The 21912-nt window shown below is 52.4% G+C and overlaps 1 protein-coding gene across 1 annotated transcript; it reads left to right on the plus strand.

The window, feature by feature from the left end:
- Nucleotides 1-613: 613 nt before the first annotated feature.
- Nucleotides 614-21000, plus strand: CFAP161 (cilia and flagella associated protein 161). The gene is made up of 9 exons (XM_015535754.2): nt 614-717; nt 10285-10459; nt 10694-10785; nt 11538-11627; nt 12818-13050; nt 14004-14088; nt 18327-18485; nt 19483-19556; nt 20170-21000. The coding sequence occupies exons 3-9, from the start codon at nt 10717-10719 to the stop codon at nt 20363-20365; spliced, it is 906 nt and encodes a 301-aa protein (XP_015391240.1). The 5' UTR covers nt 614-717; nt 10285-10459; nt 10694-10716; the 3' UTR covers nt 20366-21000.
- Nucleotides 21001-21912: the final 912 nt, after the last annotated feature.

The raw sequence follows: 21912 nt of genomic DNA on the forward strand, positions 1-21912 counted from the left end.
ATATAGGTTTTTCCCTAGGATACACATTTTTACAAAATAGACGTCTTACATTATAAACTATTTTGCAATCCCATTTTCATCTAATATATGGTGAAAAGTCCCCAGATCATTAAATAATGTTCTTTAAAAAATTTTTTTTAATGTTTATTTTTGAGAGAGAGAGAGAGAGAGCCCGAAGAGGAGAGGGAGACACAGAATCTGAAACAGGCTCCAGGCTCTGAGCTGTCAGCATAGAGCCCGACGTGGGGCTTGAACTCACAAATTGCAAGATCATGACCTGAGCTGAACTCGGTCACTTAACTGGCTGAGCCACCTGGGCGCCCCAATAATATTCTTATATCATGATTTTTAATAGCTGCATAACTTTCCAAAACATAAATGCTCCGTAATTTACTGAAACAACCCATTAGTATCGGATATTTGGGTTGTGGGTTTTTTGCAAATTGTTTTTTCTGTTAAAGGACACATCTCCTTAGTTTCATATGGTTGAAGTGGAATTGAGAGATACAGGCACTTAATTTTAAGGCGTTTGATATCATAATGCAAAACTGCCTTCCGGAATCATTACCGTGGTTTCCTGTCTCAACAGCTGCGGATAAAAGGGCTTCCCGGATATTCTCAGGGTATTTGTCAGATGCTGATAAACAGAAGATCCCTGTCCTGGCTGAAGTCACCGGGGCGTGGAGTTGCCAGTAATCCTTGGGTGGGTATTTGAAGGTGACCCTCAGGAACTCAAGGAGGGCCGTGCCCGTAACTTGGGGCTCTAACGGTTGGAGGATTCAGGGAGCCCTGGACTTGGGGTCCGAGCGTCTTGGTGCTTGAGCCACGCCATAGCCTGGCACTGGCTTTATGTTTTCGAGAAGTTCAGGTCTCCCCACTGAGCCACAGATATCACCCCAAGAGCCAGGACGATGATCCCTTTGTAGAGCATGAACTCCCTGCGGGATTTTTTCTTCGTGCTGCATTTTTTCTTTGTGCTTTGAGGGCATAGAGCTCTCGTACTCAGCGTCACTGCCATTACTATTTGTGAATTTTGTATCGAGGACATGCTTCAGCTTTCAGCATCTTAGTTGGAACCTTTATAGTCTAATGGAAGAAACGACGAGTTCTGGGTCTTGGCGCCTGCTCTGACAACACTAGCTGTGACCTTAGACACTTATCTTCCCCTGGCTGGGTCTTCGTTTTCCCATGAGACAAATGAAGTTTCCCTTGAACTCGAAAATTGCAAGTCTGGCAAACCGAAAACTGCTTGGTCGTGCCCCTCCAGAAGGCAGTGTTTGCAAAACGGTAAGCAGCAGTATCTACCGGGTCCCTCCTCTGCCCTTGGCCCCATGCCGAGGGCGTTTCACGCATCTTCTCATGCATCACCGGAACCACGCGAGATGGGCATTACGATTTCCTCATACTACAGGCGGGGAGACTGAGTCACAGAGAGGTTGTGACTCGGCCCGACAGTCACACAGCCCGTGAGGGGTTGGTTCTGGGACCTGAACTGAGAATGTCTGACTCCGCAGCCTGTGTCTGAAATCACAGAGCTGGCCCCAGAACCTAGAATTATCTTCCAAGCCCTTGTAAGGGCAAAGCCGGAACGAAATGATGTGTGAATAGAAGCGGTGTAGGACCTGTGGTCCCCGTGAGCTTACGCTGGGGCCATACTTCCTGTCTTCTCTCCGTTCTCCCCTCCGCCTCTCTCCCTGCACTCTGTGGTGGGTTTCAGTTCCGGCTCTGATGCGAACTTGGGAATTTCCCACAACCTCTCTGCACTTCTGTTTCCTTGTTTGTGGAAGGACACACCCTGTCTCTCCCCATCCGATGAACGACGCTGGAAAAGCCGCCGGTCCGGGCAAATGTGCATTTCTCCTGATTCCCTCCTGGGCGCATTTACCCGGTATCTTGGAGGATTTCCTGGAACGAGCTCATTTTCTGTGCCCAAAGTGTTGGAATGATTGCAATGCCTCCAGAATGACTGGCTTTTGGCTTGCAAAGGTCCCCTCTTTTGACGAGGAAGGCAGGCCGAGGGGCAGGGGGGCACGGGCGAGTAGTCCCGTGGGCGGGGCACTGAGGGCTGCGAAGCAGGTCCTGGGCTGAGCAGAATGCGCGGGGCATTGATTCGAGGCCCCGTTCTCGGCTGTGTCGTCGAGTCCCGTTCTGCAAGCCCCAACCGTCTCACCTATAAAATCAAGGGACAACCTGGGTCCGTGATGCTAAAACTACATTCTGCAGACTCTGAGGGTCATCCAGCGGGGCCAAGTGGAGTTCGGGGGCTCACCATTCGAGTCAACCCTAAGACTGCCCCTTTTTGTCTATTTTGTGGAACCGAGGTCTGTCTTGCTTTTGTTGGACAAGGGGGCTCCCTGCTTTCAAAAGGGGAAGGAAGGGGCACCTGGGTGGCTTAGTTGGTCGAGCGTCCGACTTCGGCTCAGGTCATGATCTCGTGGTTCGTGAGTTTAAGCCCCCATGGGGCTCGCTGCTGTCAGTGAGGAGGCTGCTTCAGATCCTCTGTCCCCCACCCCCCCCCCCCGCCCCTCCCTCGCTCATGGTCTCTGTCTCAGGAATATATAAACATTTTTTTTTTAAAAAGGGGAAGAAAGTTTGACATAAATTTCTGGTGACTTTAAGAGAGGAATGCTCTTGTAACCTAAATATCAGAGGCATCCCCGCTCTTTTGAGATGTGGAACAGGTGGCTCGACGTCCCCCTTCATGCCCCTGAGAAGCCCAAAGTCCTCCCCAGACTTCATGGGTCTCAGGGGACTTCTTTTCTCTCTCTGGCTCGAGCTGCTTTTCCAGAATGCTCCACCCTGTTGGGAAACTTGCTTTCTTTCTGTTCTTCTAGGCAGAACCACTTGGCTCCTTCTCTCCCCTGCTGTCACACCCAGCCCTGGGTCCACTTTGGTACTTCCAACCAGCGTGCTGCATAGAACGGAAGGGTTTCCTCCCAACAGGGTCCGCCCTCTACAGAAGCCAGGATTGTACACGGAAGGAAATTTCTTCTGCTGCCCGGACTTCAGACTACATGAAAGTCTATCACCCAAGAGGTAGCTTGAATGGAGGGGCACTGGCCTTTGGCACAGGGGTGACGAGGAGAAGACGAGAAGAAGGAGTCCCTCGGATCCTTCCCTGTGCCAAACGCCGGGCTCTCTGCTCACGTCCGGCTGGGGAGAGTTAGAGGGGCGCTGGTGGGGGGTCTTCTCCGCAGGGGTCTGGCACACCCAGGAGGAAAGCAGATGGAGACAAAAAGACCAGAAGACCCCTTCCGCTCTTGGGACAGGACTGGAGACGCCTGATAAGACGAGGCTTTAGAAAGTGATTGCGCAGTCGCCCTGCCTAGCTCACGGAAGGACGTTGTTCAGCGGGAAAACACCTGCCGATACCCCTTCGGAGGAATCTGCTCTCACTGGGCCTTCGGCAGCGTGCCTCACACGTGCGCACTTGGTCAGTCGTCTCCTCTGACTCAATAGCCACAATAGCAGGAGTGTCTCCGTTATCTCCGTGTCCTGAATGCTGAGCACGGAGCTCGGCACGCGACCCGTCTGGGTCGAATGAACTGAACGGATTCCCCAATGCGCATTTTCCGAGAGGTGACCATAGCCACGCGGGCTCTTTCCTCGTTCGGTTCTGCCTCTGTTCTCGCTGCCGCCACCACACTTACATGCGTTCATCACGACGCTGTTTCCCGGCTGGGCCTCCTGCCTGCTGCCCGGCCTGTTGGCCCCAAGTCCGTGCAACAGCCTGTGTGGCCCCAGCAAACCCCCCCACCAGCTCGACGGGCACACCTCGCTCTCCCGCACCGCGTAGACCTTGCATTTCTTACGAACTGAAGCTTTGCGGCCACGCTGCGCCAGGCAAGTCAGCGGGCTGCATTTTCCAGCAGCGTCCGCTCCCTTTGTGTCTCTGTTTCATTTCGGTAACTCTCGCCATATTTCCAACGTTCTCCTGACATCATTCTTATATTGGTTATGGTGGTCTGTGCTCAGCAATTGTGACTCACTGAAAGCTCAGATGATGGTTAGCATTTTTTAGCAATAAAGTATTTTTAAATTAAGGTCGGCGCGTTGTTTTTTTTAGACACCATGCTGTTGCGTGATTGATAGACCGCAGTGCGGTGTGAACGTGACTTTTATATGCCCTGGGAAACCAAAAAATTCTTGTGACTCACTTTATTGCAACATTCGCTTTATTGCAGTGTTCTGGAAGGGACTCTGCACGTCTCTGAGGTGTGCCTGGCCTCTGCCGGCGGTGGCATCGACTTCAGGACCTTGCGGTGGCTCTCTGCCACTTATGCAAGAAAATCCCTGTCCCCCACGGTGGTGCCGGGGGCCCTTCACCATCTCCCTCCATCCACTTTCATTGCCCCATGGTCCTCTCTGGTCCTTTAGATGTTCCCTGAGTCCCTGTTTCTGTGCTGACTTCATCCTGCTGCCTCCCCAACCCCCACTCCTCTCCCCTACCCCCTTCCCCCATCCCCCTCCCCCATCCCAATCTTTCCTTGGTTCTTTCAAGAGCATGGCCAAATCCTACCTGTTTTTCATATTATTGTGTCATTTGAGCCTCACAAAATCTCTGAGTCCGTCTTAAAGTATTGGTCTTACCAGCTGAATCTTTTAAAAAGGCTTCCATGTTTGCAGGGGCGCCTGGGGGGGCTCAGTCAATTGAGCGTCCAACTTCTGCTCAGGTCATGATCTCACAGTTTGTGGGTTCGAGCCCTGCATCGGACTCTGCACTGATAGCTCAGGGCCTGGAGCCCGCTTCGGATTCTGTGTGTCCCTCTCTCTCTGCCCCTCCCCTGCTCATGTTCTCTCTCTGTCTCTCAAAAATAAATACACGTTAAAAATATTTTAAAAAGCCTTCCACGTTGAATTCAGCTGGGGCAATACTGTGTGTCATCACATCTTTGTGGGTTTATGACACCATGATGTCTGAGGTTCCAAGGCAGGCTATTATGAGGACACCCCTCTGACCCGCATTTCCTAAACATACTGACAACAGAGCTCTTCCCCACTCTGATCTATTAACACACTGCAGAGGATCTGGGAAATGCTTCCTGGAGAGTTATTGGGGAGGTAAGCCTTAACCTGTTTTTATTGGTGAAAGAACCGAGGCTCCGAGACAGAAATGCTCACAGGAGCAGAGTGAAAGGTGCATCAACCCCGTGATTTTCTTTACTATGCCTTGATGACTTCCAATATTTGTCATCCAGGGAGGACTCGAAAGCTTATCCTTGGGACCCCAGGACTTACTGGCTCCTAAGACTATAACTCAGTTCTCTTTCCTAATAGCTGAACTTTGTCCCACTTCTCTTTTCTAAACATGATCGCGTCCAAGTATTTCTTTGGCTTTTCTTTTCCCGCCAGATGTTTCACAAGTAAGTAACAAAAGGTTCCAATTAAATTTTTCCAAGGGTCTCATCAAAGCATGAAAAGAAATAGCAGATATGTTTTCTGGTATATACCTGGTCTACGTCAAAATCATAGTAACTGGAAAAGGGAAGGAGTGATGGCCTGATTTCAAGGAGATATTTATGGCTAAATAAGAAATGAGCCAATTTTATACTGGCCAGAAAGGCATGAGTGTATCTCTGTTTTAACCTTAGCTTTGAGGGTTTTGGAGGGTTACGAATGAAAAATGTTAAATAATTATGTAGAAAATAAGTATTTTCTAATGTTTCAAAAATGAAAGTAAACATTTGGAAAAGTAAGAAAAAAACTTGCATGTTTGCTTAGCATTTTGTTATTATTATTTTTTTAAATGTTTATTTTTGAGAGAGAGAGCAAGACAGAGTGCAAGTGTGGGGGAGGGGCAGAGAGAGAGGGAGACATAGAATCCAAAGCCGAGCTGTCAGCACAGAGCCCAGCACAGAGCTCGAACTCATGAACCGCGAGATCATGACCTGAGCTGAAGTCAGACGTTTACCTGACTGAGCCACCCAGGCTCCTTAGCATTTTGTTATTATTATCTGACCTTTAAATCCATCTGTGTTGTAAGTTGTGAGATGCCCTGTTATGGTACTTTGTTTATCATATTAAGAATCATTGTGGGGGGGAGTCAGTGCCCTCGTGAATGGTACCCCTGAATGGTGACATCAGAGGGCTGCACACTGCTGGGGGAGGGGAGACAGGTCTCAATGAGCCAGTCCAACCAAGGTCGCCAAACAACAATAGGCACCAAGTGTGGAGGATCATGCACAGAATTGCTATCGCACATTGCCGAAAATGTCTAGCTTCCAACAAAAGATTATGAAACCTGCTAACACACAGGAAAATGTGAGTCATATTTGGGGGGAAAAGACAGGCTTTGAGAGGGTCCAGATGTTGGACTTATCAGGGAAACTCTCCAAAGTGATTAAGAATATGTTCAGGGGCACCTGGGTGACTCAGTCGGTTAAGCGTCTGACTTTAGCTCATGATCTCACGGTTTGTGAGTTTGAGCCCTGTGTCAGGCTCTATGCCGACAGCTCAGAGCCTGGAGCCTGCTTTGGATTCTGTGTCTCCCTCTCTCTCTCTGCCCCTCCCCCACTTGCACTCGCTCATACACACACTCTCTCTCTCTCAAAAGTAAATAAACGTTAAAAAAAATATGTTCAAAGTACTAAAGGAAACCATATGATAGAATTTAAGGAAGGTATGACATCAATATCTCATCAAATCCATAACACTCATAAAGAAATGATAAAAAAGAACCAGGCAGAAATTCGGGAACTGAAAAACATTGTGACCGAAATGAATTCACTGGACAGGTGGAACAGCAGATTTGAGGAGCTGTTGTAAGAAAAAGTAAGCAGAGGGGCACCTGGGTGGCTTAGTCGCTTGAGTGTTTGACTTCAGCTCAGGTCATGATCCCATGGTTCACGAGTTCGAGCCCCGTGTTGGGCTCAGTGCTGACAGCTCAGAGCCTGGAGCCTGCTCCCCTGCTTTGGATTCTGTGTCTTCTCTCTTTCTTTCTGTCCCTCACCCACTCACACACTCTCTTTCTCAAAAATAAATTAAAAAAAAGAAAAAGAAAAGAGAACGTAAGCAGACTTGGAGATAAAGCAATAGAAAATGATGCAATCTGAGGGCCAGAGAGGAAAAAGAAGGAAGAACAACGAATGTGGCCGTAGAGAAATGTAGGACTTCACGAAGTGCACCCATGTTGCGTAATGGGAGTCCCAGGAGAAGAGGAGAGGTAAAAAGGAGGAGACAGAAATTCAAAGAAATAATGGCAAATCCCATATTTGATTCAAAAAGAAACCAGTCTACACACTCAGGCAGCTCAGTGCGTTCCAAGAGGGACTAATGCCTGGAGATCCACCCCCCACCCCCCCAGACCGTAATCGGTGACGAAAGCCAAAGACGCAGAGCGCATCTGGAAAGCAGAGGAGCCCGCACACCAGCCTTACCGATGGCACAGGGACAGCCTGAAGACTGACGGCTGACTTCCCATCGGAAACAGTGGAGGTCAGCAGGCGGTGAATGAAAGACAAAAGCGTCCCCACGGATCGCACATCCGGTCAGCTCCCTTACAGCACAGAGGGCAACCTAAGGAGGCGAGCAGAAGCTGAGAGACCGTGTGGCCAGACCCGCCTTACAAGAAACACAGAGGATGATCAGGTCACAGGTAGCAACGCCAGGCAGTGACCTGTACCTGTTATGCCCAGAATTCGCGATCCCCAAAGACCACCAGGGAGCTCTTCGGCAAAAGCAAAAGAGCCTTTATTCGAGCTAGCTCGAGCTCGATCGCCTACCTGCACCGACGCAGTGGGGAGATGCCGGGGAGAGAGAACGAGTTTCAAAAGCACAAAGGTTTTATTGGGGTCTAGGGGCAGTTGGTGGGGTAATGGCTGTGGCCTCAGCCGATTGGCTGGGGAAGGGTCGTGGCCTCGGCCGATTGGCTGGGGAAGGGTCGTGGCCTCGGCCGATTGGCTGGGGAAGGGTCGTGGCCTCGGCCGATTGGCTGGGGAAGGGTCGTGGCCTCGGCCGATTGGCTGGGGAAGGGTTGTGGCCTCGGCCGATTGGCTGGGGAAGGGTCATGGCCTCGGCCGATTGGCTGGGGAAGGGCCGGAGTCCCGTTATGCAGGTCGCAGGCGTGTTTTGATTGGGAAGTTTGATCGTGTGAGCGGGAGGTTACTCAAGGGGAGGAGGCGTGGTCTGAGGTTTCTGCGATTTTCCCGGAAAGGGGCCGTGTCGGGGACATAGTCACTCAAGGTGGAGGACACAGAACAAGACGGAGTCCGCCGGGGTAGGTCCGCTCTTTCATACCCACGCGCGATAGCAGGGAGCACCGGCGACAAGGATTGCGTCCATCGTCACCCAGTTGTGTCCGTTGCCCAGGTCTTCTCCTGACTCATTTAATTTTTTTTTTTAACGTTTATTTATTTATTTTTGAGACAGGGAGAGACACAGCATGAACAGGGGAGGGTCAGAGAGAGAAAGACACAGAATCTGAAACAGGCTCCAGGCTCTGAGCAGTCAGCACAGGGCCCGACGCGGGGCTCGAACTCACGGAGTGCGAGATCGTGACCTGAGCCGAAGTCGGACACTCAACCGACTGAGCCCCCCAGGCGCCCCTCCTGACTCATTTAAAAAGCAGTTTCACAAACGGGATGTGCATAGCGTACTGTTGCGCCCATAATGCGCAGAGACGCAGCATATTTGATGAGAGCGGCGCCCCGGAGGTGGGGTGGGGGGGTGGAAGGGGGGGCGCAGCCGCACTGGGGTAAGTTCTTACCAAATAACCGACTCATTACAACTTCATTAAGTTATACGGAGACCGGCGGGGGGGGGGGGCGGGGTGGCTCAGTCGGTTGAGCCTCCGACTTCGGCTCAGGTCACGATCTTTGAAAACGTTGGCTCCAGCCTATTCTAGCTTTATCAGGAATTCTTGCAAACCACAGGCTTGTCCGGTCACTTGGAGACTGGGGAGGGGGGAGGCAGGGATGCCGTGAAGCCCAGGGAGCGGTGTCCTGCCTCAGAACCGCGTGAACAGAAACAGGCTAACATGACACGTTTCCTACTTCTGAGGCAGTGACATTGTAATTCTGCCTTCCCGCTTCCTTCGATGTTATTTGGGTTCCAAATTTCTGCACTGAGGATGCATCCTTTGAGGGTCAAGGTCACTCTGCTGCTGCTGCAGCCACAAGACAGACGGCGGGGGTTGGGGGGGGAGGTTTCCATCCAAGAGCTCCTCTTTGTGTCAACGAGTGACGAGTGACGGATCCTTTACCTGCACTGTGTTTTCCATTCAGATTCGAAAAGTTAAAGGAAAAGGAAAATGATGTGGAAAAGGTGGGGGTTTGGAGCCAACGGCCAAGAAAGAATTCTTGAACGGTCTTTGGTGCAAAAAGGCGACCTTATGAAAGCAAGGGGACAGGACGGGCGGGCGGGAGAGCTGCACTGGGGTGGTGAAGAGTGGCTCCTTAAATACTATGCAGTTGGGGAGGTGAAGGCCTAAGGGAAGCCTCCAGAAGGACTTTGATGTGCTAAGATGCCAGGGGCCCTGCTGTTGTCCAGCTGAGGCTGGTTTCCCTCCTGGGAGAAGTTAACACTAGGACCGCAGGGGCTTGGGGGGTGGGGTGGGGAAGGTTCTACGTATTTGCCTCAAGTATCTCAAGGGGCTGCAGGTTTTGACGAAATTTAATGTCACCTGCCATTTCCTTCTGGTCTCTGTTCCCACATCACTGTGGAGGGGAGGGTGATGTCTGGGCTCCAGGAAACGGCCTATAGGTTTCCGGAGCTTAGGCTATGGGCAAAGTTGCCTTTTTCTTGTAATTTACCAAGACCTGTGTAAACTGATGGGGACTCAGGTTCCCCAGGGCTGTGATCTCTATCAGTTAACCCTTTGTTTGCTTTTTTTCTTTTTCTTTCCTTTGTCCTGGGGCATCTGGGAGTGTCTGAGGAATGTTACACATGTCCCCCCTGAGGCATGGGGGGTGGGTGGGGTGTCAGCTTTCTTCCTGTTCCCTCATTGAAGGGAGAGGACCAGGGGACAGACCAGGCCTTGAGGAGAGACTGATTATATACTTGGGAGTTGGGGGAGGTAAACACAGGGTGAAGTGTCCAGAAGGACTTTCATATGCTAAGAAAGACTCACAGGATCCTGGAGGCCTGGCTATTGTCAAGCTAAGGCAGTTCTCCCCTCTAGCAAAGCATTAGCATTAGGACAGCGGAGAGTTCCAGAAGGAAAATCCTCCTCTGCCCGCCTCAAGTATTTGTCAGCGGGCTGCAGGTTATAAGGCAATTTGATTTCATCTATATTTCCTTCTGCCTTTGGTCCCCACATCAGAAAATGGTTTCGTATTTATTTTCAAGATCTTGATCTCTACGCCCAAGGTGGGGCTGGAACTCACCACCCTGAGATCAAGAGCCCCACCCTTCCCGGACTGAGCCCGCCCGAGCCCGCAGAAGGAAAAGGTTTGACGTGTTTAACTCCACGAGGCCTGCCCGCTGGAGTTTCTCCTCCCCCCTGCTCTGCAGCCCAGCTCAGGTAGATCTCCCCTGGGGGGTGGAAGATGCAGGGGGTGGGGAGGGCGACCCCTCCAACCCCCACCTACCCCCACCCTTCCTTTGCCCTTGCCTCCAACCCTCACTCCTCCCCGCCCCTGGCTCCTGTGCTGTCACTGATTGGCCAGCAGGCCCCGCGCCTGGCCAATCGCGGGGGTGGGGGGGGGCGGTTGCCATGACTACGAGGCACGCTAACACCGCCGGTGTCCGGTGTCAGGGGCCGACAGAGGAGAGGGCGCCATGGCGCAGAACCTGTATGGTCCTCGAGTGCGGATGGGCAACTGGAACGAGGACATCTACCTGGAGGAGGTACGTCCCGGGGACCCCCCCTCCCCGCCCCAAGTCCAGCGTCCCGGGCTCCTTCCTCACCCTGCAGGCGCCCAGTACCCCTCACCCCGCGCATCTCCGAACGCCCAGAAAGTTCACCTGCCGCCCACTGACCCGGTCACACGTCCCGAACTCGGTGCCTCCGCGTTAGTCCAGAGCCCATCACGCTCCCTCCGTTCTTACAGACTCAGGGGCTCCAGAGGCCGCCGTCCAGGCGGGGAGGGGGCTCTACGTGGACGCACTGCCCCCTGGCACTCCCCCACCCGTCACACACTGCCTCCTAGGTGTCCCCGTGGTGTCCCTGTCACTGACACTGGCTCAGACGAGGCCCTGGGCCATCGCGTGTCCATCTAGCTGTATGTGTGTGCAGAGGGTGGGGCGGTGGGCTTTCAGCGACAATCACCGACCAACCCGCTGAGACCTCAGCCGGGGACACATGGCCTCCAAAGGTTACTCAGGACCTTCTCTGGCTGGAGTCCTCCAAGGTGATGCTGCTTTTTCTTTTCTTTCTTTCTGTTTTGTGCTTTTCTCATTTTTTTCAAACATTCTACAATGAAGCAAAAATATTAAAAAAAAATGCTAAGAGAATTCCCACCCTTCCCCATTATGCTCACATTTCTTTTGGTCAAATTTTGCCCTTTCAACTGGATGTGCTTCTGACCTACCTGCCACCACCATCTGCATCGTTCAGGCCTGTTGTCCTTCTGGGTCACGTTCTCTCCCTCCTTTACCAGGAGCTCATGAAGGACTTCTTGGAGAAGAGAGCTAAAGGACAGCTTCTCATACAGAGAAACAGGAGACTCAAAGAGAATCTCTTGAGACCGGTAATTTTATTTTATTTTATTAAAAAATTTTTAAAAATATAATTTATTGTCAGGTCGGCTAGCATACAGTGCATACATAAAATGTGCTCTTGGTTTTGGGGGTAGATTCCTGTGGTTCATCGCTTACATACAAACACCCAGTGCTCATCCCAACAGGTGCCCTCCTCAAGGCCCATCCCCCATATTCCCTGCCCCGCTCCCAGTCAGCCCTCAGTTTGTTCTCTGTGTTTAAGAGTCTCTTATTGGGGCGCCTGGGTGGCTTAGTTGGTTCAATGTCCGACTTCAGCTCAGGTCATGATCCTGCTTTGGATTCTGTGTCTCCCTTTCTGTCTGCACCTCCCCCTTTTATGTTCTGTCTCTCTCTCTCTAAAATAATTAAAACATTAAAAAAAAAAAAAAAACGATGGTGGGGCACCTGGGTGGCTTGGTCAGTTAAGCGTCTGACTTGGGCTCAGGTCATGATCTCGCAGTCCCGTGAGTTCGAGCCCCGCGTCGGGCTCTGTGCCGACAGCTCGGAGCCTGGAGCCTGCTTCGGATTCTGTGTCTCCCTCTCTCTCTCTGCCCCTTCCCCACTGGCACTCTGTCTCTCTCTCTCTCTCTCAAAAAATAAACAATTAAAAAAAAGAGTCTCTTACTGAGACTGATAATTTTAGACTCAAGCACTGTTTTCAAAATTCTACTGAATTAAGTGTGAGTCAGGCAAGCAAACGTTCCATAAATGAATTATCATTTGGAAAATATCAGGTTGTGTTTTTTCCTTTAGATCTGAAAACCACAGTTTAAAATTCCCTAAGATTTTAGGAACAGAGGAGAAATCTGCCCTTAATTATGTTTACCCTCGTTTTCCGAACGAAGAAATGAACACATCAGTGCAGGAATATGTAAAACACCCTTTGGTTGGTGCTGAAGGCATTTCCAGTGAGTTTGAATCCATTAGTGGTGGAGTCAGCCTGAGTGGTTTTTCATCGGCTTTTTCTACCTCACTGGGGATTTGGGGGGGGGGGGGGGACTTTGGCGACGTGGGAGGGGATCGGTGGCAGGAAAAGGAAGGAAATGGAAAACTCGAGGGAGCCAGAGTGGTTATTACCCAAGTGGTCCGAGTGGTATTACCGCCAACGAAATGGGTCCTAGACAGTGAAGGAAGGAAGGTGCAGTGAGGTGAGTCTGAAAAACTCCCATTTCCGTTGTAGATGCAGCTTTCCGTTTCGGAGGATGGGTACGTTCACTGTGGCGACAAGGTGATGCTCGTGAACCCCGCCCACGCGGAGGTGGAGGCCCGCCTGTTTCTGGGCGGGGACCTGAGCCTGTGCGCGACTCCCGATGAAATTAAAGCGCATCTGAGCGACGAGTTAGAGGTGCCGTGTGGCCTGAGCGCAGCTCAAACCAGGATCCCGGTTGGCAGAAACACTTTCACCATTTTGAGGTAGAGACGCTCCCGTTGTCCGCGCGTTTTTGCCATAAATATGTTTGCGCGCAGAGCTTCAGGGTGCCTGGAGGCCGAGGCGGTGGGAACCTTCTCTGGGATTCCCGCCTTGCCGTCCCCCCCTGAGGACGCCGTTGGGGCCCTTTGCACACCCTTCACCTTGAACCTCAGGGCAACTGCTAATTTGTGTTCGATGATAAAGGCTTCCTTCCGAGGTATTGGATCCAAGGAACTAAATTCACACTCTGCCTGGACTGGGTTTTGCTAACAGCTTCTCGGGGTGCTCGGAGCTCATTATGGGTGTTTCTGTGGCTTTTAATCACTCTGTTGCTTTTAGAGCGAAACTAGATAGCTCGGTGCAAAGGGAGTTGCTCTTTTGTGATGAACTGTTTACCAAAAATGTGCCTGACGTTTTGAAAATGAGCGATTAAATCCTCAGAGCAGAGCCACGATTACAGTAGGAAAGCCTTGCTTTCACTTGGCTCGTGAAATAAGGATAGCAATGTTTCTACTACGAAAATGTAGCCCGACCTCTTAGTCTTCAGATTTCTTTTGAATACCGGTAATTCGTTCATGTTGAGACCACCACACGCCGAGCACAAGTTCCGCGTCCCGGAGGGTTGAGGGGTAAGGCTGTGTTAGGTGTGTTCGAATCAATGTGTTACCCTGGATCTTTCTAAAGTTGTCCGCGCACCTGACCAGAATTCCTCAGGGCAGGGCAGCGTGACGTGCTCTGGGCCCACAGATAAAGGGGCGTCGTGCGTTTTGGCCGTGGCGGGACACAGGGACAGGGTGCCAGCCGGATCTGAGGGCCAACGGAAACGGCCATCTCGAAAGTGTGGACACGCATTAGCGAGAACGTGGGTTATAAGCAGAGTTGCACGCGCCAGAACTAGAACGTGGCAGGGATCGCACTGCAGAGACTTGACGCGATGCTTATTCTTGACGCGCAGGGCCGACGGAAACGCCACGGGTCAGGTCCTCAGGTACGGACAGGACTTCTGCCTCGCGACCACGGGAGGGTTTGAAGACAAAATGGTGAGTCGCGGCCGCCGGCTGAAGGGGACAGGGAACGCTGCAGGCGTCTCTGGCTTCGTCCGGGTCTCAGCCTGGAGCTTTGCACACGCGGTGTCGGGGGTCACTTCTTGCCTCGTCGCTTTTCCAATTACGAAGCGAATACCCTCAGGCGCTAAGGAGGAAGGGAGAAAACCCTCCTTTGCTACGCAGCTGACGCAAAACCAAAAAATGATTGGATTAATCAATAATCATCTGACACCTGTCAATGTCACCAAGGCCAGCAAGGCGTATTATCTGATAACTTTTTTTTTTTCCTTTTTTTTTTAAACTTGATTTTTCCCTTTCCCCTGGGGATTAGATCCAGCTACAGGTGGGTTTAACTCCAGCTGAAATGTCGATCTATGGGGTGGGGCTTTGGGTAAAGTTGTTGACTTTTCTTGAGTCTTTGTCGTCTATAACGTGGGATTGTTGCACCTTGCTACATGCTTAACTGCCTCACTTGTATGAACTCACTTCGATATCCAAACAAGTCTGTGAGTTAGGGACCGTTTTACGCCCATTTTACTGATGGGGACACCGAGGCACAAGGTCAGGTGATTTTGCCCCGGGTCGCTCAGCCGTTAAGCGGCGGACTGGGTACTCCGCACCGTCTCTCACCGAATCACAGCTTCCATCACTGTATCGTGTAGCATTACTGGCTCTTCTGCTACCAAGAAAAATCAGCGTTGCCAGTCGAACCCCTACACCGCAGATGGTCAGCTGCAGCCTGATTTGAAACGTAGAAAGTAGAGAAAATACCAAATCGTTGAAGGAGGGGAGTAAGTCACAGTTGTCCTATGCAGAGATTAACATTCCTAACATTTTGGCTTACTTTCTTTTATAGTCTGTTCTCTCCCTCCCTCCCTCCCTCCCTCCCTCCCTCCCTCCTTTGTTCCCTACCTCTCTCTCCACTCTCTCCTTAACTCTCCCAACTCCTTTGTCTCCTATAAATTATCTCTTCTCCGCCTGTGCATTGATTTGAGTTTATTACCTGCCCTTCCACAGACGATAACGTTCTGTCATTTTGCACGTAATGTTTCCTGCCACCTGCTACGTGGCTTTTATTTTTATTTTATTTTATTTTATTTTATTTTATTTTATTTTATTTTATTTTATTTTATCTGTCTATCTATCTATCTATCTATCTATCTATCTATCTATCTATCTATCTATCTTTTTTGGCTACTTGGCTTTGAAATGGTAGTTGTTTTACCGTATTTTTGAATAAACGGATCAGTGTTTCCCTTTGCAATTCCTGCCCCTGCCCCAGAGATACTATAGAAAGAGAAACTTGCATCGACTTCTTGGTGGCTCAAGTTGACCTTGTGCTGGGATTTGTTCTTGCTTTCTTCTTCTTTTTTTTTTTTTAATGTTTTTTTTTGAGAGAGAGAGAGAGAACATGTGGGTAGAGGGGGGCAGAGGGTCCGAAGCGGGCTCTGCGTTGACAGAAGAGAGCCCGACGTGGGGTTCAAGCTCACGAACCGCGAGATCATGACCTGATCTGAAGTCCGATGCTCAACTGACTGAGCCTCCCAGGTGCCCTGGAGTTTTTTCTTCTTTAATTAATGGATTTATTTTTATTTTAGAGAGAGAGAGAGTGGGGGAGGGGTCAGGAGAGAGAGACAGAGACAGAGACAGAGACAGAGACAGAGAATCCCAAGCAGGCTCCGTGCTCAGGACAGAGCCCCACGTGAGACTCGATCCCACAACCCTGGGATCATGACCTGAGCCAGAACCCGGAGCTGGAGGCTCAACCAACTGATCCCCCCAGGCGCCCCAGGTGCTCCTTAGCTGCTTGAGATTTATTCTGATACAGGGTTCCGTGCAGACATGTGATTTCCCCCCCAATGACTAAAGAGCCACATTTGTGTTATTTCTTGAATAATTACTCTTTCCTCCCTGACACATGCCTTGCGTAGCGCCCGTTAAGTCCCCATACGTCCACGAGCTCTCTCAGCTTCCTATCTGGACGCTCTGAGCTCAAGTTGTGTATTTTTGTCCGAGGTTTATACTCTACCTTCGGACAGCTCTAGGGCTCTCTCTCGTCACACCTCTTCGTCTGCATCGCATTAGGAATGAACGTCTCAGTTAGATGCAGCTACTGTTGCAAGTTTCCCGCCCCCCCCCCCCCCCCCCGCCATGGGGAGAAAGATCACGCGGCGGTTTTGATCGGCCTGTAAAACTGCACAAGTTCACGGATTTAGTAGCTCTATGACACGCATGCTCTTCTGAGATGCCCTGCCGTGTACTCATTTATTCTTCCCATCTCTCAGTGAAGTTTTGTGGTTCTCCCCAAGTGGACCTGACGCCTATCCCCGTTAAGGTTGTCTCTTGGTGTCTCGCACTGGGTGTTACCATAGTTGCAACAAAAATGTGACCAAGTCATTGATGTTCATGCTCGCCTTTGATGAGATCCCTCACTCCTATCGCTTCCAGTGGTTTTCCAGTTGGTTCTCTTCTTACTCTTTTTTTAAACGTTTATTTATTATTGAGAGACAGAGAGAGACAGAGCTCGAGCAGGGGAGGGGCAGAGAGGGAGACACAGAATCCGAAGCGGGCTCCGGGCTCTGAGCTGTCATCGCAGAGCCCGACGCGGGGCTCGAACTCAAAAACCGCGAGATCATGAGCTGAGCCGAAGTCGGACGCTCAACCGACTGAGCCCCCCAGGGGCCCCCCAGTTGGTTCTCTTATGACTTCTGGGCAGACAGTTGTTTCTCTTTCCAGGGATGATGACTGCCTCTCTTCCTCAATTCTCATATTTCTGCACCTTGTCTTTGAATTAGCAAGTATTTCCGGGGCGTTCCTAAAAAAATCTGGTAATCGCCACCTTTTAGACTTGTTCCTGAGTCGTTATCATCTTTCTTTGACAAAGTAGGGTTTGTGGTTTGACGTCGGCATTGTCTGCCTGTGTGGGCCCGGCCGGCTTCCCTGCCCACATCTAGCTTGTGGTCAAGCCCACGGTTCTCCCTTTGCAGTGCTCCTGGCCCTCTCTTTTCATCCCCAGTGCTGGGACCTCAATCCAGGCCCCCTGTGGCTTGACGCCTCCGGTCTGTCCTGACTTCAGACCACAGTAGATGCATGCTGCCAGATTGATCCTTTAGGGGCTCGGGCTTGGTAAGTGCTGCCACCACGGTGGCATTTAAGGCCCTCTGTGACATGTCCCGTGTCCACACGCGGTCAGCCTTGCCCGCGGGCTCCCGGCACCACACTGCTTCCTCCTCAGAGCTCTCACGAGCCCCTGGGAGAGCACGTGTCCCCACGTGTGCCCGCCTACAGCTCTGCACGTCCCTTCTGGCCACCACGCCTCACGGGTGCTTCCCCTTCACCTCCTCCGTCCCCTCTCCTGCTTGTCAGGAAACACCTTCACGATGGCAACCTGTTGCTGCCTTCCCCGTAGCGCCTCACGGCACAGCTTTGCACATGAAAACCTACCGAAATCTGCAGAGATGGCCTCCAGGTTCAGGGTCAAGGGGAATCAGTAAAGGACTAACAAACAACTAATGTTTCGGAGTTTTCTGCAGGATGGCTTGCTTCTTGACCCAGTTACAGGTGGCCAGAGAGCGGTCTAAATAAATCCCAAGTGTGGACATCAGCTCCACGGGGGCGTGGGCCCCCCTCCGAGGCTCACAGTAAACGTAGCTGTGACAGTGACGGTTTTAAGGACACTTGGCTTCATGGAACAAGTTTCATGCATAATTATTTCTCGGAAGAAAAATAGTGGTCCAGGCCTAGGTCCTGAGAGTGAGGAGAGGGGGACGGATCAGGAGGAGACAGAGGGTTTGGTATTCAAAGGAAGGAAAACCCCGGGCGGATCAGTCGGTTGAGCGTCCGACTTCGGCTCAGGCCATGATCTAGCGGTCCATGAGTTCGAGCCCCGCGTCGGGCTCTGTGCTGACGGCTCGGAGCCTGGAGCCCGCTTCGGATTCTGGGTCTCCCCCCTCTCTGCCCCTTCCCTGCTCATGCTGTCTCTTTCTCTCTCAAAAATCAATAAACACGAACAAAATTCACAGGAAGGAAAGGCAGTGGAACTGATGCGGGCGGCCTCAGCATTCTGAGATGGCGTCTCGACGGCAGAGGAAAACAGAGTATTCTCAAAAGTCGGCAAGAACGGGGTTTTCCGAAGCTGCTTTTGAACGCCCTTGACATCGGCCAGTGAGCTGCTCGTGTCCCCAGCCTTTCGAGCAGCGTGACGTAGCTCATCTGTGCGCTGTCCTTTTCAGCTGTATTTATCCAGTGACCACAGGACCCTCCAGAAGTCGTCCAAGAGATCTCTGCTCCAGGAGGCGTACCTGACGGACGAGGTCTCCTACCTGAGCTGCTGGCAGGCCGCCTTCCTGGACCCCCAGCTGCGCCTGGAATACGAAGGCGCCCCCGTTCCGGTGAGCTCTGCCTGGGGGAGACCCGGGCGCTGTTCCGAGGATGCGATTTTCTCCCGTCTGTACATCGGGGCTTCTCAGCGCGCCAGGGCCTAAAGTGACTTGTGTGCTCTCTCTGCCCAGCCCCTGCCAGCTGTAGACACACACAGGCTGGGCGCCCGCCCCCGAGTCAGGCTGAGAGCCCCCCACCCGGGACGGTGAGGGTCATGACCTGCTTCCTTCCAGGAAGAAAATTTCTGCAGGGCCTGGAAGCTTGGGTCCTGCGGGGCCATCCTTCCTGTTCCCACTGCTGACGTTTTCTCGGGAGCCCGGGCCCTGCGGGACTGGGGCTCCACGCACGGGCCTGACGGGAAGGCGAGTCCGCTGGGCCAGGCGCTTTGCTGCTGGCTCCTGACGCTTCCCGCGGATGCAGAGTGGGGGTTGCTGGGAGTCGCTGGGAGCGTGCGGAACCCCAGCGGGCAGGGACTCGAAGGGGTGACCAGCGGGGTGGCCTCGCGGGAGGGGGCCCCCAGCTACGGGTCACCTGCGCCCGCCCGGCCCCGTGCGCCCCCCCTGCGGGGCTCTGCAGGCGGACCCGCGCTCACCAGGGTCTCTCCTCTGGCACGGAGAATGCACGCGGGGTCCCCGGCGACGTGCCCCCCCCGCCCGGCTTTGCTCTCCTCGAAATCGCTCGCCGTTGCCATGATCTCAACCGTTAGCGTCTCATTTTCCTTCCCCGTGGAGCACGGGTGAAGACGGCGGCTGCCTGACGAGGTGTGGGGAGGAGTAGGTGGCCAGTGCGTCCCCTGCGCTCGCGGGAGCAGTGCCTGGCTGCCGGCGGCTCGCGCGTGGTCGTGCCGCGGTCCCGGCTGTGCTCGTGCGAAAGCGGGGCGCCCGGCCCGTTGCTGACCCAGACCCCGCTTGGCGCCTCACCCCTGGCCGGGCTACCAAAATTTTTGCTTTTCAGGACTCGGAGGCCTTAATTCATAATGCAAACAGCACTGTCTCTTCCTCTTTAAAGGCAAATGCAAAGATCCTCATCTATCACTGCCGCACGAATCGGGGGCTAGCAGTCCACAGGCATCTTTTCTTGAGGTACGGAAGGAACTTTGCTGCAGGGTTTCGCATCCACGATGGGCGTGGAGGTTGTGCCTCTGAGCAAAGCAGCTCGGTTTAACGAGGGTGCCCGCCTCCCCGACGCAAGAAGTCCTTTGATGATGAAATATTGTCACCAAGGACTCACTTGGTGGCGCGGCAAATCCTACCGGAGCCCCTTGTGTCCCACAAGCTTTTCCCTGATAAGAGGATTTTGTTTTCAAGTTTATTTACTGATTTCGAGAGAGACAGAGACAGCACATGTGGGGAAGGGGCAGAGAGAGAGGGAGACAGAGAATCCCAAGCAGGCCCCGCACGGCCGGCACAGAGCCCGACGCGGGGCTCAAACCCACGAACCGGGAGATCGTGACCTGAGCCCAAACCAAGAGTTGGACCCTGAACCACCAGGCGCCCCTTTGCCAAGAGGATTTTAGCGGTAATGGGACCCCAGGCGCTTCGGCGTTGCCCGAGCAGGTCAAACATCCAGCAAAGACGTACGGTAGAGGCAGCCCCGAGCGGAGGCTGTTGAGCCAGGGGCTTGGAAGATGATGTGGACAGCTTACCCAGGGCCGTTACCCCGTTTCCAACCCGTGTCCCTTCTCTCTTGGCCCAGTACCTATTTCGGGAAGGAAGCTGAGGTGGCCGTCCACACGCATCTGGATTCACACAGAGTCGAAAAGCCGAGCAACCATTGGATGTTGGTGACCGGGAATCCCAGGAAAGACTCGTCCGCCATGTTGGACCTGCCCAAGCCACCGGCTGAGGCTCCCCCAGCCCTGGAGCAGGCCACGGACCCCGGGGCGCAGTGACTCCAGGCGCGCTCTGGAAAAACGTAGCTCTGCTGGAAATCGATGATCTTGGCCGTGCCCCAAGCCATTTTTCAGTAAGGCGTACAAGTCCCTGAACACTCTATTAAAACAAAGGCTGTGTGAAGATTCTTGAATCAGTGGTGGGGGTCTGGGCCACAGAAAGAAACTGGCTCTGGGGAGATGGCTCCTAGGTGGCATTTGAAGGTGACGGATGATACTCTTTGTTGATCACTAGTTCCTGAAGAACTGTAGATCCCATGTAGCGGCAGCTTCTACGAGGACAGCGTGTTCCCTTTGAAAGCTACGTGTGTGCGATAAAGCTATCAGAACCACACGGGATCTTTGTCACCCGCCCCCCCACCCCCAACACCGGCCCCACCAAACAACGTACTAAGAAATCAACAGTGTGGAGCTGTGAGCCGTGGCCTTACCTTGGAAACGAATGCTTTCCCCCTTGTATTTTTATTTCTACCTCTGACTCGGGGGCGGGGTGGTCAGGACCTCTACCTGCCTGGTCACGCTGTGGTGTCATGATTTTCAAACCGCAGAACCCCTTTACTCTTTGAAACGGGCACTTTAGTCATGGCGCCTGTGCGATCACCAAGTTCCTGATGAAATAAACGTGTTGCCTTCTGCGTGTTTGCTCGTCTACTCACCCTTCGTGGAGGGTCCGTGACGTGTGGGGTGTTTTAATGGGATGAAGATTCCCCCAGCCCTGTGGGTAGCGATGAGCCGGGAGCCTGTCTCCCACGTAAATATACCAAGAGGCAGACAGGAAGCCACAGGTGGTGTAGACGTGTTTTACCTAGACGCTCCTTCAAGCCGATGTGGGTTGACACTCTTCAGGGAGGCCTTTGCCAGCAAGTGCTTTGGGAGTCAGGGTGGTGGTTCCCTTCCGCGGCTGTGTGGTGGATGTACCTGGAGAGCTCTGGCAATTACTGGTGCCTGGGCCCCAGCCCGGAAACTGATTTAATGCAGCCAAGGTTGGGACCCACTGCGTGAGGAGGAGGAGGAGGGAGCAGTGCTTCCTTGAGTTAGTTTTCCTTCCCTTCCCCTGTGTTCACCTGTTGTGTTTCTTAAATTCCACATATGAGTGAAGTCACGTGATACCTATCTTTTATCAGTCGATGGACATTTGGGCCCCTTCCGTAATTCGGCTATCGTCGATAGAGCTGCGGTCAACATTGGGGAGCGTGTGCCCCTCCGAATCAGCATTTTTGTAGCCTTTGGATAAATACCTAGTCGTGCCATTGCTGGGTCATAGGGTAGTTCTACTGTTAATTTTTTGCGGAACCTCCATATTGTTTTCCAGAATGGCTGCACCAGTTTGCATTCCCACCAGCAGTGCAAAACGGATCCTCTCTCTCTGCATCCTCGCCAACATCTGTTGTTGCCCGAGTTATTCATGTGAGCCATTCTGACAGGTGTGAGGTGGTATCTCATTGTGGTTTTGATTTGTATTTCCCTGAGGATGAGTGATGGGGAGCATCTTTTCACGTGTCAGTTGGTCATGTGGATGTCTTCTTTGGAAAAGCGTGTGTTCATGT

This window comes from Panthera tigris, chromosome B3 (genome assembly GCF_018350195.1).
Source record: "Panthera tigris isolate Pti1 chromosome B3, P.tigris_Pti1_mat1.1, whole genome shotgun sequence".
NCBI classification, from domain to species: domain Eukaryota; kingdom Metazoa; phylum Chordata; class Mammalia; order Carnivora; family Felidae; genus Panthera; species Panthera tigris.